Source organism: Arthrobotrys flagrans (assembly GCF_004000055.1).
Source record: "Arthrobotrys flagrans strain CBS H-5679 chromosome Unknown unitig_9, whole genome shotgun sequence".
In the NCBI taxonomy this organism is placed as follows: domain Eukaryota; kingdom Fungi; phylum Ascomycota; class Orbiliomycetes; order Orbiliales; family Orbiliaceae; genus Arthrobotrys; species Arthrobotrys flagrans.
Window position 1 is genome coordinate 459,802 of NW_027137551.1, and position 17,382 is coordinate 477,183.

The 17,382-nt window shown below is 43.4% G+C and overlaps 3 protein-coding genes across 3 annotated transcripts; 1 reads left to right on the forward strand and 2 right to left on the reverse strand.

Moving 5' to 3' along the window:
- Positions 1-342: 342 nt before the first annotated feature.
- On the forward strand, positions 343-1,377 carry DFL_005511 (uncharacterized protein; the record flags this gene model as incomplete). Its single annotated transcript, XM_067634782.1, has 1 exon — positions 343-1,377. The coding sequence occupies one exon, from the start codon at positions 343-345 to the stop codon at positions 1,375-1,377; it is 1,035 nt and encodes a 344-aa protein (XP_067489277.1).
- A 3,558-nt stretch (positions 1,378-4,935) lies between these two features.
- Positions 4,936-5,610, reverse strand: DFL_005512 (uncharacterized protein; the record flags this gene model as incomplete). Its single annotated transcript, XM_067634783.1, has 1 exon — positions 4,936-5,610. One exon carries the CDS (start codon positions 5,608-5,610, stop codon positions 4,936-4,938), a length of 675 nt encoding a protein of 224 aa, XP_067489278.1.
- A 1,249-nt stretch (positions 5,611-6,859) lies between these two features.
- On the reverse strand, positions 6,860-8,002 carry DFL_005513 (uncharacterized protein; the record flags this gene model as incomplete). The annotated part of the gene is made up of 4 exons (XM_067634784.1): positions 6,860-7,112; positions 7,266-7,514; positions 7,589-7,647; positions 7,766-8,002. The coding sequence occupies 4 exons, from the start codon at positions 8,000-8,002 to the stop codon at positions 6,860-6,862; spliced, it is 798 nt and encodes a 265-aa protein (XP_067489279.1).
- Between the last annotated feature and the right edge of the window lie 9,380 nt (positions 8,003-17,382).

The following is a 17,382-nucleotide window of genomic DNA, read 5'->3' on the forward strand; positions in this document are numbered from 1 at the left end:
TTTGAGTAACATCGGTGCACGTGGCGGGGGCTTTTTTTTACCTACTTGTTTGCGATCGAGCCAAGCCAAGATTGACAGCACCATAGAGAGGCGAAATTATTGAGTTCGATCTTTTTGCGAGCTTCTGCCAATCTAATTTTGGGAGGTCTGAGAAACTGCTGTTATAGGACGCGGAAAGACATATATAAGTATGAGGTGAATTGCCCATAGGGAGCCGATCTTTCTACATCCCCATCCACAAGCCAGGAGCGGACCAAAAAGTCATCTATAGCAAGGCAATAGCTGTTTGATTAGCACTCTTTATCTTTTCGAACGGTCTCTTATTCGGACTTGATCTTCACAATGCAGTCACTGATCCGTGTTCTCCCACTCCTGGCGGCTGTGAACGCCCTCGTTCCAGCCCCAAGACCAAACGCCGCTGTGGACGTCGAGCCCCGCGGTCTGGGCACCTCTGCTGAGATCTATGTCTACAACCACTGGTCACAGCAATTGACCGTCACTGGTACCGACAACCAGCACATGAACGTCAGCCCACCAGCTACCTTCAAGGTTGGCCCTAATGCCGTCTCTCAAAAGTATGCCATCGAGGCCAACGGCTGGGTCCCCGTCCAGAGCAGCTTCAAGCTTAACCTTAAGCCAGAAGGTGGCTCCCAGAGCACTGTCAATGTCGACATCGGTGTCGCTCCATGGAGAACCGGCTTCTCTTTGAACTCCAAGAACCCAGCTGGCCAAGTTGGTGTTTTGCTCGCTCCAGCAAAGATTCTTGAAGCTGGTCGTGACTTCGATTTCTACTTCTTAAGTGGTCCAGGTTCTTTCACCTCCTTCGTCCAAGGCCAGATCGACCAGAAGCTCCCAGAGACGCTGGCCAAGGTCAAGGGCAAGAAGTTCGTCGTCAATAGCGATATTGAAATCACTGTAAACGATATCGTCAAGCCAGTCGTCAAGGCTACCTATGTCAATCTCGGCAACGGCCCCAACGGCCTCCTCGTCGATGCCATCGCCAACGTCGACGGCGAAGCCCAGCTTACCATTACCTTCAAGGGCGTCATCCAAAAGACCAACATTAAGGTCAAGGGTCTCTCCGCCTTGGTTACCGCCGACGCCAAGCTCGGTGCTTCCATCGACCTCTTCGTCAAGCGCTTCCAGGCTTCCGTCGACTCGATCGATATCAGCGGCGATATCCTCGTTGATATTATCGGGGTTTTGTACCCAGTCCTTGCTCCAGTTCTCAAGCTCCCATACAAGCTTGCTTCCATCGTCAATACCTCTGAGAACGCCAAGGTTGTTTCTTATATCAACACTGCCATCAAGGCTATTGCCAACGGAGACTCTCCAATCATCAAGCTTGGACAGGACGCCCGCAGAGTTGTCGCTTAAAGGAGCTCTTTTCAACTCTAAGGACGTTTACGCAGTAGACTCTTCCTGTACTAGTTATACAGCTATAGGGACAGACTATGTGCGGATGTGATGAACGTATATATTATCCAGAGATACCAGAATGTATATAGTCGTTCAAAAGAATTTATACCCTTTCCTATGTACAAAAGATAATACTAAAATTTCGTGCGACAAGACTATGGCACTGTAATAGAGTTTTCACTTCTATCGAGATTTTGATATTCATGATCAGGAATGCATCGCGGTCACGCTTGACGATCTTTGCTGCACACAGTAATAATATAAATGGCTCCGGGTATATTAATCGGCACCGACGCTCCCTTGAGATCTCCCGGATCTCAGGGGGGCGTTTAGTATTCCAAGAAGTGCCCTAGCTAACATCGGGACTACGAAATCTGTCAATTCACATTGGAAGCAACTCCCTTCTAGTTGCGAGAAAATTGTTGGAAAAACCTTTGGCGATGTTATGACGTGGAGGGCGAATGCATAACATTTATGATGCATACTGGCGACATCCCGAATCTTAACTTTATGTTGAGATGCACACTATAGACTTGTCTAGTGACTAGATTTTAATTATAAATTTTCAGTAGTCTGGTCTAACATCCACTTGAATGACCTCCTTGGCAAGTTAGCCCCTTTGCCGGTCGCCGTTGCCATACAATGTACGGAAATCCGTGCCGGCGTGTTAACCTTGTGCAATTGTAGGTTTGATTCTAGTCTGACGCAAGGAACTCACCTTGCCTTTTTCGAGTATGTATATACTCATATAGTTATAGTAAAGGACAGAAGGAGTATTTTCATTGGAGCCATTTTTAAAACACGGCTGCTTGCTTGTAGAATACTGTTGGATTCAGGTGCAGTAGTGTAATATTATTCAATCGAGCTAGCAACTCGATAATTATGCTGCGCCGTCCGATCGGGACCATACAGTTGGATTGAATAAGAACAGCTAGAAAGTCTACACAATCATGGCTGCCGAGCCGCGACTTGAACAAAACCAACAATCTTATTCGCCTGACGAAATTCCCACAACTAATTATGCAACAACTTCTGACCTGTGATGTGCCTCTCGTAAATGTTTGCTTTCTCCGGAGCTCCCACCATGTGTACGAGCTGGGTGAGTGAACACTCTGAGCAATCATGTTAACATGTCCTGAAAAATATCGTGGAGATGAAATTGCTTATACTTAAATTTATGAACCGTCCATATGCACGTGTATGATATTAAGGTCGAAGCTTAAGCTCGAGGGTGATGGAATAGTTACTTCTGGTTTCGGAGCTGAGGAAAAGTCGCCGGCGAACGCGTACGGAGTCTACGAGTGCCTAATACAATCTCACCTAACGATTCCATTATTATATTAAAGTAGTTAGCAGAGATGAATGTGACATCCCTGGGTGGCGGGGACTCTGAGACCCAAGATTTGAGCGTGTAAATGTGTAGGATCTGAAATGGTACGCATGACCATGCCATCACCCGGTCCCTCCCGTTGGGGGGCTCATACATCCAGGGCTCAGATCTGAATTTCAGGGAAGTGTATTCCCGGGTTAAGATCCCGCAGCTGCAGCGCAGCGGATCGAACCTACCATCACGGTACGGTCTCATTATTTCGTTATTACGGTGTTAGGATCAAACTTTGCCGCCATGCCTTGGCCTTGGATGCTTAGATTTCTTCATAAAAGAAAAGAAAAGAAGCCAATATTCAACTATGGCTATGCAAACTATTCATGTCAATATTATTCTGGTTTTGCTTAATTTACTTAAATAAGGCGGTTTTTCAACATCCACTAATTAAAATATAAAATCCCTACAGCCTTTCAGCAGTCCGTATAATGCCTTCCCAGTCTATTTGTTTTTTTTCCCTGGTGTATACAATGTAGAAAGTTTGGTATCTTAACCACTGGGCGATCTGAGAATGTGGTTGGTTCAGACAGCCCTTGGATTATTGAAAACTATTGTTTAGTTTACATCTTATAATCCGTAGTGCAATCTCGTAAAGTAAGGTAAAATGTTTGGAGCAATGAACTCCTACTGAATATATTACCAACATAACATTTCGTTAAGCTAAAACTATCTGTCGCCGATAGAAGGCTTTGTTCCCCTTAACCAATCTTTTAACCAGCTCGTTAAACGAATATTGCTTAGCTTTTAAAGATGTCACAAATTAAACATTGGGTAGCCACGGATCGATCTAGGATTGAGCAAAGCTACATAGCCATCTTGCAGAGATTAGTTTTGCATGTACAAGTAAGCTACTATTTGTATTTTCCTATTCAGACTTCACCATGAGCTTTGTATTGTGACCTTAGTGATAAATCTCTACATTGATACCTTAATTCACCACTTCAAGCTGTTGTGATAATGCATCTATTACGTCTCTTACCTCCTCTTATTTTTCTCAGCTTATCTTTCAAGCTGAGGAAACTTCTGAACTCTTGTATTTTAAGATCAAACTACTGTATACATGTACACACTCGGGCCTCTCTTCCTTCGTCTAGGTTTTATATCAACATACTTCAACTTGCAACGGATTCCAGATATGCTGTGATGAATTAGAGGTGATTTTCAACCTCGGAAGAGAGCGTTTTGAAGCAGCTTCTGAGGTCCAACTATCACGCTATTCTAAACCAAGGATGGCCCATGAGACATTTAGGGTTATATTGAACGCCACTAAATCGAGTTGTGTCAGGATTGCGGATGCGATGAAAACTTTGAATTGATTGCATATTGATTCTGCAATCGAGATATATTCAACTATTATAAATTGTGGATGGGTAAATAAACACCACTACCCTGACTCGTAACGGATCATGCCCGGCTCTCTGTTTTTCCAAAACATACATACTAATACCTTTCGTCCTAGTGTACGCAAGGTCAAGTTCGCAAAACCACCGGGCCCGAGGCCATGGATATTCCCTCTGGGACTGGTTTAACGCGCAGAAGAAAAAAACTAATAACCTTTTAGGTATCGCTGGGAGCCGCTTAGGGTTTCCTTGGCGTCGGTCCAAGGCCCTGAGGGAAGAAAGACGCCGAGCACTCCCAGACAGCCGAAAGGTACTCCTCGTCCTACCGGCAATTAATTCTAGGGATAAAAGAGCTATATTATTTGGAAGGATCGGGCGGAGGCGATAAATGGGGTCCTTTTAGTTCTCTTTTATATGGTGAGCTTGGTGGCGTGGGTAGTAGTGTTCCGAAAATAGATGACGCGAGTCAAGAAACGAAGGTTCAGAATAATGGTATGAATCCAAAAGGTAATGAGGTGAGCCTGGAGTCCAAGGAAATTCTGACGAAAATGCCGGTATGAATACTTAAATGTCGAAATGGTATTCCCGAGTTTGAACGGGGCCTACCGTCTTTACCAGGTGGTAAACCTTTAATCAAATGGAAAGTGTGAGTAGTTAAACCTGAACACAGGATTTTCGATATATATAGTCTTTGTCTAGATGCTGTTAAATTAATTTTCTATTCATATTGTGCGATCTTGAGGGACCTTTTTCCGGAGCCGCAAGAATATCCGATTTCGCTGAGATGATTTCTTATTGCTTACTTTGTAGCTCCGTTGCTTTAGCTTTCATGTCTTTAAGTTTATAAGGCTCAGGCAAATTATCCACATCTTCCGCCTCAATTATACCGGTTGTAAGCATGAACTTAAGCCACTCCCATAGTGGATAGTCCCGCAAATAAGGACACCAGGTACGCTTATAGATCCCGATTAAATTATTTTCAACGTTTTCTATTATTTCCCTAAACAAATCAGATCGAGAATGAAGTGCCTCCCAGACCTTAAAAACGCTAGACTCCATGCATGCGCGGAAAGGCTGGCCTGACCTCCAAGGCGATTTCCTAGGATCGTCGTCTAGAGTTCCGTATAGATCATCTGGAGAGTCAGTAGAGCCAAAAAGTACCTCCTCGCGAAGGCCGCCCCACAGAGTCCATGAATCCTTGACATCCTCGGAAGATAGCCCAGAAGCGTACGCAATTTTCAAAAATTGAACACCCATCTTCGTAATTCTAATATCGGCTTTCTTGAACTCAGCTACGATAATCGAAATTCCAGCATGGGTATCGTTCGCTGGTGGCTTAGACGTAGTTAAACCCGTGAATGTTTGTCGGGATATCGCACTTGTACTTATATACTGCCTTTGTTTAATGAAACTTCCGCGTAAAGATCGGAGCTGTGTCCGATTGAGAGAGGCTAGTCGCGAGAGCATTTTAAGCCACGTTAATAATTTCTGGTTCTGAGACTAGGCTCTTTAGACCTCGGTTGACGTGTGTGAACGCTTCAACTAATAATATACCGTCAGAATCACCACTCTTTAGTGAAGGGATTTTGGTCCGAAAGGCTGGAGAATTGCCAAACACCTGTGCAATGGGTTATATACCTTTTCCCACTCCGTCACACGAAATTAAACGTTGGAGTGTGCCGTATACTTGTAACGTAAGAGGGTTTGTAGTACGAGCGCTGCCGCGGTGGTATAGTATTCAGGGTTTACCTTGTACAGAGACAATGATGGAAAGAATTTTGGGAGCACAAAAACCTTTCTGGCCTGTGCCTCGATATCGTCATCTGGGCTTGCACAACACACTGCTCGTGCTTAGTACCCAGCATTAACTAGAGACTTCTTCGTAGCACTTAAGCCCCGGTTTCGTTTTTCAGTCGGGTTTAAGTGCTACGAAGTAAAATCCCCATTCACAAAAATTTCCAACTTTTATCACGATAATATACAAAAAAAAAATTTCTGCCAAAAATTTGTCGTTTCAATTACACTGTCCTTCAATTCAATTGCTCGCAAACATTTCTGACATCCATAAATATCCAGCGCCTAACAGCAGCGGTCTCGGTCTCCGAACAACACATTGCATTTAGGCCACCACTAGCTCCAAAGCCGCCATCAAAAAAACTACAAAATAGCTTTCCCGTGAGAAACAGACCTCAAGAAAGTTGGTTCGTTGAAAAGATAACAATATTGACAATGAACATCGTGCCGGGGCATGGGTTCTATTTGAGGTCGTTGATCTCCAGCAACAGCAACCATCACTCGGTTTGTTTAATAGTGGCATTATATACGGTTCAAGATGAAAACAGACGCGATTCATATATCGAACAAACTTCATTCTAAGTTTATCATACAGGACCTTCGACTTCAAATGGAAGCCGATGTTAGTCGTATACAAAAACATCATATCAGCAGGGTGGGACTCTCAACCAAACACGATACTCTCTCCTAGAGTACGCTTATATCGAGAAGAAAAGCAAAACATACCTTCTAGTAGCACTCACTCTATATGTATATAATCAGTAAAGCAAGCCGGCATCTTCCACCTCCACTCCACACCTTCCGATAATCAACCCTCCACAGATAATCTACAGTTTCGAGGTCCCCTCACAACAGGGCGAAACGGTTTCAACAATGGGGAGCCCACCCCTTTCCTGGGCTTGCTGGGTCTCTGGTATCCCATTCAAGTCAGGACCGATAGTTCCCTTCCTTTCTTGGTCGGGTTAGAGGCCGAAAAATCCGTATCCCTCTTCCTCTTCTTGGAGGCAGGCTCTTGGGAACCGGAATCTGCCTTCTTCTGCTTCGGCGAAGGGCCGGACTCCGAAGAGGATGCCTTCTTCCTCGTACCTTTCTTGACGCTCGGATCCACCTTGATCAACCAGCAGATTTCCTTGACACTAGTAAGCATAGCATAGAAGTCGATATCCCATGGTTCGCGTCTGGGACTCAAGGGATCTAGCCTTCGTGGCCCGTCGGGATTGGCTTTTGACTGCCAAAGGTCCTGAAAGAGGGCGTTGAACAGTGTGATTACTGGGCCAACGGACTTTTGGCCGAAACTTTCGACCAACGGCAGGTAGTCATGCTCGTACTAATCAGACTCCTGCATCAAGGGACACGTAGAAAGCATGCCCCAGTATATCCTCTCTAAATGCTTGAATTCGTTCTGGAGCACCCTTTGGAGGTGATCTGGCATCTCATGCCTCGAGATCTTTTTAAGCGTAATATTCATGCCCTGAAGGGCCACGTCTACAGTATTATTGAACTCGAAGGCACGTTCGAGCTCTTTACCAACCCTTTCATTCATCTTAACGGAACCAGGTACTGTTCGACGAGGTTGACTATCCCGTGCATGGGATTCAGCATCATTGTGTGTCGGGCATTGTACTGGTGCTTTCCGTGCTCCAGCACATACTTGACGGCTTTCTTCGTTGGAGAGGAAACGGAGAATTTCTTGAGCTTGTTGGCGACGACCTGGAATTTTGGATCCATTTTGTGTCCGTCCTCAGCAGGCCCGAAGAAAACTTGCCTGAAGAAGGAGGCAGTCGTCACGACTGCCTCCACGGCCTTGCGGTATTTGGTGGAGCCTTACCACATCGGATAGTATCTTCAAGGTCAATTGTCTGGCCGTGGGAGCCATGAGGGCTAGGTCTTCTTCTAACACCTGCAGCATCGCGGGTGAGACGTAGCAGGGGTCAAAGAGGTCAATGAACTGAGGGTCAGCCATGGCCTCGGCGCAGATAGGATAGCAGAGAGGGATGATGTCGGATGGTTTGGCAGTCTCTGGCTTCCCGGGGTGCTTTTCATTGCTGGTCATTAAATTCGGCATGCTAGATGATCTGGCAATGCCGTGACCGGACGGCTTGGGATCGGCCACTGATGAGTAGTGGTTGATCAGACTTGAATCGAGTGAATGATTGGCGCAGTTGCAATTCGCAGGAGAACTCGTAGTTCGGCCGTTGCAGCCGCATGGACGTATGAATGGGTCAGGCGAAGGCTAAGAGGGTTTTGATGATGTTGGTGATGATGAATGTGTGCATGAGTATTAGTAAAAGTAATGTGATAGAGCTGAAGTGGAGTGATCGTGAGAATGGTGGGAGGAGGAAGAAGAAGAAAGGAAAGGAGAAGGGAAGAGGGGAAGAGAAGGGGGAAGAGAAGAGTCCCTTAAATGCTGAGCACAGGGAAATTGATAAAAATCCATTGCTGAGCTTCGCAGTCTCGACAATTGAATAGACAGCTTGTATTGGGCTCTGTCCAACAGTCCAACACAAATATAATCCTTTCCGAGGAAAGATGGGAGAGGCTTGGCTACTATCACAACTCAGTGTGTTGTAGTGTTGTAATTTTGCCTACTTAATTCATCATTACATTGTCAGAAATATGGTCACATGACGTTGCTATTAGCGTTATTAGCGTTGTTGTTGTATGGCTCCATCGCATGTAATCTTAACAAGAACAATAAAACAGAACACAAGATTCTGACATACATAAGTACCCCCAGTGTCACTTTATTATTTTTACCAAGCCTGCATGTGGGAGAAATTCAAACCAAACTCGCTAGCGCGTGCGCCTTGGTGTAATAAACCTGCATGGCGTTTGTATCAGTAGTATAAAGTATACATGATATCGCGTTAACAATCAAAAATGCAACAGAACACTCTGCAGATCTGACCACATATTTCCACCACATCAGTTGGTATTGTCTCGTGCTCAGGGACTTGGACACGTTAATGATAAAATCCGGGGTTGCACGTCCTCCAAGATAATTTATTCGAGCAAGAGAACTAGACAGCCGTAAGCGGCTCAAGTTATATTGACTATTATTGTTTCGCCTGCGACTTTAGCCCACGGCTCTTACTAGTGGCGTCTTCAGAGATGATTGGTATGATTTGCCTTGATTGTTAACTACTCTTCCTGCAGGCTGAAGAGCCTTGCGGCCTGCAATGATTGCCTCAAAATAAGAACCTTAAGCTTAAACCAGAAATAAGCATCAATGCAAAGGATAAAGATAATTCACCGCTCTAAATTTATAATTTCAAACTCATTTCTGAATACGTAGACGGAGTCGAGTTTGAACGTTTATAGAGAGCCTTGGGTGCAGTACAGCGGCCAATTCCAAATATTTTTCAGATTGCGACGGAACGTAAGATGATGAGTGAATTAAAGAGAGAAGGGTGAAGAAATAACATTGTGATTTGCCCCGATAGATTATTGCCTTCTTCATCCTGGCCAGTTCAGAAAATAAAGCATTATTTTCTAGAATGGAATCATGTTTCTTTTTATAGCCTCCAGATCAGATAGATTTGGGAGAGCTATCTGCAGACAACAGGCAAGTACACTTTTGTCTTTTCGTTCTCGAAGACCCCCGCTAGTGCACGACTCTCTTTTCCGCATATCTAGAATCTAAAAATGACGAAAAGTAATGGACCAAAAGTGGTATGCACCTTAGTCAAACTTTCAAACCTGCAATCCGTCGCATAACACACTTTGCTTTCAATCTAAGGAGGCTTTTGTGGATGATACCTAGAACGGTTCCTATACCTAGATAGTACTTAGGGTTTGCAGCTGGATATACTCGGTATGCACTGTATTGCATATCATTTTTCAAACGTATCCCACAGTTCTAGCTAACTAGTCTCGGCACAGTTCCAGCAACCAATTCTAAATAGAGCATCATGGTTCTTCAGAGCCACGATTTGTCAGTCGGTATTTTGGTGCGACATAACATCGGCTCTTACGTTTACGGGATTGATATCTCAACAAGGAATTAATACCTCTGAAACCGTTAATTCTCGACCGATAACGTACGTAGAATATATTACGGTCAACTAGTGCACCAGACCTACTCAGCACTGGCAAGATACACAAAAACCAAGATACAATTTAAATATTTCCGTAACTACAAAAACTCAACAGTCTTCTCGATACGATCTGATCTCAAATTATGCCGTTCCGAACCCCCTTTATCCAAGCCTTCATCGTCCAAATGGATTTTATCTCATATTTGAGCACATCGTGGCCTCTCTGAACCCCAACTTTAAAACCCATTCTAAGGCTAGTAGATTATACCAAAAAATTAAAAAAGGGCATTCTTACAATCCTTATCACACGATATACAGTCCAACCATGCCCTGGTATAGGGTGGACCCATCTCTAGAAGTTTAAGTTTAGAAAATAGTATCTAAACTAGCTTTTTGTGAAAGCCCTTGTTATCTCGATCCTCTTCAACTGCGTCACATTAACTTCCATACCCAAATATTGCCTTACAGTCTAAAGACCAGACAGTATCATTACCTATTAAACTTAGGTTCCAGTTTAGGACAAAACCCCCAGACAGCCGAAGAGTCAATCCAAGAACAGCCTAAAAGAAACTACCATTTCATAACATACGAAGCTTCTTCAAGATTTCGAATCATATACATTAATTAATAAATGTTAATTACTATTTAGAGCGATATCTGTCGCGAGCCATCCTGCGGCCTTTTGCATATCTTTGACACAAAACTATATTTTATGTAATTAGTTTAATAGGGTAGAGTAACATAGCATACTTTTTGTTTCATGCCTGAAGATGGGCTCGCACCCACCAAACGGGCAAATACCTATATCTCGGGCTTCTTATGAGCAAAATTTCTGCCTTATATACCCTATGCGGTTACGAAAACACACTTGATATCGGCCTTGTCTCCTGGCTAGCCTTTAAATCTGAGTTAACACTAGTCTACAAAACCAAAAGTAACCACAGGACCAAAAAGTAACCGCGGATAGGACCAAAAAAGTAGCCGCGCACAGGACCAAAAAGTAGCCGCGCACAGGACCAAAAAAGTAACCGCGGATAGAACCCAATTGTATAACCGATAAAGCAATCCCATAATAAACCAAGACTGCAAAGAAAAGAAGAAAAAGGGGGTAAGGAGTTTGCAACAAGACGATCACGGGTACAGGCTGCCAAAATCTTTCTCCCGATTTCAAGTTTGAAATCCACTCGGGTATTCAGTCCAGGAATTTGGGATTAAATAAGTTGTGATTCCCATTTCGTTCAAAGCGGTTCCGAAATGTTTCCCGAATTGGGAATTATGAGAAAGAAATGAGAGACCTTTCTGATGGGCTTCACAAGCTGACATAAGTTTGTCCTTACTCTCTCTCAGAATATCTCTCCAATCTGGAAATTTGTGAATTAGCACTAGCTCTTTAAATGGGCATGGTTATTTGAAAAAAAGATTAATATCAACAATATCCACACGTACTTTTATTGGTCGTTTGTATCTTCTCCGCTTGGATTTTTGGGTCTTGCGCAACCATCGCCGACTCCCAGAGTTTCCCGTACTACTGGCTTAGAACTTCATGCGTAATTTCGGCGCTAACAGGGCCAGAGCAAACCCCTGGCAGAACAGTCACTTCCTTCTTTGCGAGCCGATCGATTACTTCTGTGTACCCCAACTTCAGAACAATTGCCGAACTCGCCGTATATCTTACTACCGCAGATTCACACTGTGAGGTAGTGATATGGTCTCTCGGAGACTACCAGCTATCTAGCTGGCCCATCAGCTATACATAGGTAAAATGGACGGTATAGAGCGGTAGGCGGTAGGCCCGCCTATAAGCCGGAGGAAACACAAGAGAATAATATAAATGTAAGTAATAATACAAAATAGGTGTATATGAATGAGCAAAGGAAATTGGTTGAACAAAGGAAACTTGGTTAGACAAAGTGAATTGGTTGGAAAGAAGGTCGGTAGGGAACAAGAATGCCAAGATGCGTTAACGAATCAAAAATGCAATAGAACACATATTTCCACCACAACACGTGAACAGCTCAGTCGTATTCGCCAATAGTTTATCTACCCACTCGGTGTGGGCTTCGTTCTCGACAAGGCAACCGATGATATTTGTGTCGAGTAGTACCCCTCCGAGCTTCCCTTCTCGGACAAGCTCTTTCTCAACCGGGTAACCAGCGACACCATACATGCGGTCTAGATTGGTAGTACCATCCAGCGAAATGATCCTGTAGGGTCGTTGCGCTACGGACTTTGAGTGGCGGTTGGAAATCGCCTGGACTGAATATCGAGGCATATTTGAACCCAACGAAGGTAGTGGTTTCGCCGAATTAGCCGCGATGGCATATCCCAACCTTGCGGCGAGCATCTCTCGAATACGATTCATATTTATGACTAGTGTTGCCGGCATAGATAAATGGAGTTAGCGGCAACAGTAGTTAATGTTAGTGTGTTCTCACGCTGGATATCTGGTTAGTTTGCCTCTATGGTATCGAAATATGCGTACAGTAGTAGTAATTGATGGTTGCAAGAATGCTCAGAAATCCGGAGTCTGTAGATATTACTTGAATCAGTTTTCGCCATTAATCTAGTATAAGAAATCCAAACGAACCGTTTCTCCAAAACAAAACCTCAATTCCACAACAGCGTTGTAAAAGCTGTATAGGATGGCGAAGAAATCGGGAAGGATGAGGATAGTAAATCGGGAAGGATGAAGATGGTGAATCGAGAAGGATGAGGATGGTGAATCGAGAAGGATGAGGATGGTGAATCGAGAAGAATGAGGATGGTGAATCGAGAAGGATGAGGATGGTGAATCAAGAAGAATGAGGATGGTGAATCGAGAAGGATTCATACTATTTATTCCCATGATAGCTATTTTAGAAGAATTTTCATTGATGAAGATCCCCTTCTCTGATCCCCACAACAACACTGATCGATGCTCATCCCTACGAATATACACGAATTATGCAATCTATTCCAAGCCATATCTCCTCATATCTCTCCATAGCGTCTCCTCATGTAACCCCTCCACCCCCGCCGAACCTTTCTATTCCAAAGCTCGACAAACTCCCACTTGATATCAAAATCGACATTTTGGAAAACTGCCACCCAAATGCCTATTTCGCTTTAAAACACACCTATCGGTCATTCCAAAGTATTCATTACACCCCGCAGGGAACCACGGGTCTTCTGAAAACCCTTAAACACCATCTAGGCGACGCAGGATGGATGGTATACCTTGCGAATAAAATCATCCTGGCGAAGAGGGGATGGGAGTATGAAGAATGGCTTCGGAATGGAACCGGAACAGCAGCACCGGTTCCGTGGCAACTGGATGTAGATCCTAATGATGAGAATTACGGAGTTGAACCTTCCTTCCCAGCTGACGAGGCTCTTAGGAATTTTAATTCTGAAGAATTTTTTTAAACAAAATATAACCGCTTGTTTCTGTGTTATTAAAGGGTATTTATCAAAATGCGGAATTATAACATTAGCCAAATCTTTTACAGAGGAATGTATTGATGTGATGATCAAGGATCTCTGTAAGCTGTGTTGGGCGGCTAATTATTTTTTGAGGTTGTTTCAAGCGCCTAAAGATAATAAGAGGGGACTCGAAGCTTTTGGGCTTGCTTCATTTTTTGTCGACGAAAGTACATCCGACGGCCTCGAGACTAAGGAACTGGTATTCGAAGGTTGGAACTCCATAACTCAGCAGACAATTAATAAATGGGTGAAAAGCCTGCCTCAAAGGCTGCAAGCCGTTATAGATTTTGGCGGTAAAATGACAGCCTTCTGAGTTCATGTATATAGCGTCTCTTTTTATGTCACCCGGGTGCTACTCTATGAGTACCATGTCGCGAATTCTGATGGGAGTGGCGAAGCACTAACTAGATTCTAGGAAGTGGAACTAGGAATACGTAGGCACAGTTGATCGGTACAGCCCGATTTTTTAAAATATCGCTAACTCTCGAAACCGAACCAAACCAATTTGAGTATATTTCCTAAATGGGTGTATACAGTTTGACGACAAAAAGATTTGGACAAACGTCGATCGCAACAACACCACAAAAATCAGTGGCTAAATTCAACAATTAATAGTACATGAAATAATAACAATATAACCATGTGATTACCATCATTCGCTAGCGGAGAAGCTGTATTTTTTGTGTGTAATTGCCACTAGTACTTAGTATATTAGCTATTAGCTGCAATTACGGCCGCGCATTAGGCAGACATCAATTTTACCAACGCTTCAAAGTACTTCTCCGCTATAGACTACCATACCTTCGTAATAATAGCCTTCAGTTACTCTATAGCCTAATTCTTGTTTTTAATATTCTTTAGCTTAAGATACAATCTATGTAACTAATCCTTTACATGACGCCAGACATACTCGATAGGATTGAGGTTAAAGCTATAAAAAGGCCAATCTATTATAATTATATCGTGATTATTTAACTACTCAGAGATTACATAAACTGTATATACTAGGACATTATTATGCATAAATATAGATATAGTTTCTAGCTCCTCAATCAGTTATTCGTAAAACTAAGATAGATATTCAGCTAACATATCGTTAATATAATACTCGCCTATAATCGTCCGCTCTACTATGTGAACTGAGTCTTTAATACTGTCTGCAAATATAATTCAAATTATTATTTTAGTATCAGGCCCTTTTTACTTGAGATTAATGCATTCCTAAAATTATTTTTCAGTCAGTATTCTGAATACTTACATAGTTCTAAAGTCGTTGCTTCGCTTCACCCAGTACTCATTACTTTATATGATTTTATGCTATTAATCCACTATTCAGTCTTTATGCTCGCGTGCCTAAACCAACTGCTGGCGGGCATGCTCCGGCTTAAATTTAGAACGCTATTTAGCTATCTATTTCCAAATATTAGCCTCTAAAAGCTGTCGCTAAACAGTACGCTTGTTTACAGCGTTATTAGTAACATTAATATTGAGTTCACTTAATAATTGCCGTCTATTAATTTTAGCTGATTAATACAAAAGCTTGTCTATACATTTACTAGTTTTCTTTAGACACCCGAGTAATTTTTCAGGCTTCCCAGTACCTCGCTGTATAGCTTTTTTCATGAATTCGTGAGTAGTAGTCCTGTAAAGCTAAAGGGCGCGTGTAATAGCAGAGTTACTATCTCTACGTGAATGTAGTGCGATAATAGCGCCGCAGTGCATAGAATTGAGGGTTTTATGGCGTAGCTGTGGTCCCAGTAGTGCCAATAAGGGCCATTGAGGTAGTGGTGGTGGGGGGGTGGTTGTAGGCGTGGTGGTGGTTGTGGTGGTGGACGCGTAAATTGAAAAAAAAGGTGTTTGTCCAAATCTTTTTATCCTAGTACAGTAGCACTACCAACCTCGCCAACTGTAATCCTTTTTTTCTTCCTAGACACAAAGGATACCTTAGAGCAAGATAATCCATTAAGTTGCAAAGTTACTATTTAAGCCTACTTGCGATATTTACCCGATTAACAAACGTCACCGTTCCTCCTTCAGCTAAATACCATTTCTTTACAATATATCTTGACCCAAGGGCCCAAACCACTCCAGACTGGAAAACTTTTGTCAATCTAACGCGATATATACCGAGGACTGGTCTCTAGTATCGGGAATCGCGAAGGCCCTTCAGTTACCCTAAAGATGTTCCCTGTTAGCTAGGCCTGGTATTTATATTTGCTAATGGTACTCGTCTTACTTAATCCCTCCCCTAGGATTCTCATCATATGTTGCGTATTGCTGATGCTGCTACTGACACTCCTCTTCCTAGCATTGCTGGCTATGTACATGTGCTCGATCCTAATCGTGTGTATACATCAGCCGCTGGTACTTGAGCAAAGAAACGACATCAAACCTCCTTTTCTTGAGAATCTTCACCAAAAATTATAAAAAAAATTATAAATTAGATCATTCGATTTTGAAGGATTTATTCTGTGCCTATCTACGGTCTGTTGATAGCTATCGATAGACCAACCCAGACTCGAATTCCATGCGAGGAAGTACTATCTATGCTTGGTGATGCAATGGCTGCGCATTGCTTTTTTTTTTTTTTTGAGTCTAGCTATCAAACCTCGGCCCCTCCTTTCCCACCACTTCCTTCCCCCGCCTCCTTCCCCCACCTCCATACGCCCTGCTACAGCTTACAACCATACATCGACCATTATAAATTTAACTTTAGGGGTCCCTGCTGGAAGTTCGTACGCATAATCATGTCGAGCCGGGAGCGCCGGCGAAGATCATCATTCTCCAGCGGCGCCACTGTAACCCGTAGGCCCTCGTTCTCAGGAACGACGTCAACGGACCGTGGTCGCCCTGCTGACCGATCCTCCTCGACTGTGCGATCATCTTCAGTTGTGCGATCCTCTTCGGCCGTGCGAACTATCAGACGGCAGTCATCCCTCTCAGTTTTTGGACTTTTCCGCGTCACCTTGGACATCGATGATACAACAAAAACAACGGCAACAACAACCACAACCACGGTGTACTACAACCAAGGGGGGCCACAGCAATCAAACCGACAAACCATCACACATCGTGATAACTCTGATAGAAACCCCCAGCGCGAACGACGCGGGTCTCGTTCAAATGGATCTTCGGCACGGACCGGAACTGCATCCTCACACGCTAGTGCTCGTTCCAATGGCCCTGACAGGGGCCGTCAACAGCGAAATGATCAGTCCCTTCCAACTCGATCTAATAATCCCGACGGAGATCGCCGACAAATGCATCGGACATCGAGTCGGTCGGGTGCAGCTGAGCTTCCAGCCACCGTACCAGCAACTGCACCAGCCAATAATGACAGAACAAGTGTCACAGGCCAGTACCGGAGATCGTCAACGCCTATACCGCGTCACCGATGACAGTATTAGACAGTTGGATCAATGACTCTGTCGCCTACAATGTATCTTTGAGCCATCACCGTTTCTCTTCTTGTTCGGGCTCCACTGGAACCTCATCGCTCTTTCCTTAATCTATTTTAATGAGTTATACGGTCGGATGGATGGATGGTCACCTTCGTTTATGTCTTTATAATCTATCATTCCTTTCTTTCCTCTTTTGTATCCACTTTTTCTTTGTTTTATCTCTTTAATCGAAGACTCAGGCTGGTGCATGAGCATTTGGAGGCTCTTTAAGAGATGGGAACGAAAGGTTTTGTTTTTTAGGGTTGAGCAGTTTCTGTTGCATAATTTTATTAAATTTTTTTTTTGTCTTGCTTGTAGATAGTAAATTTAGAAGAAAAAAAATTTTTTTATTAGAAAGAAACTGTTCTAATTATTCTAATTTAAAATTAATTTTCAGAAGTTTTCAAGTTTATGTAGTATTTGAATCTTCATCCGACGACGAGACCATGTCTTGGGGCGGGTCTTCAACCAGCAGCGATACTTCCGGATGAGGAGATTGACCGGTT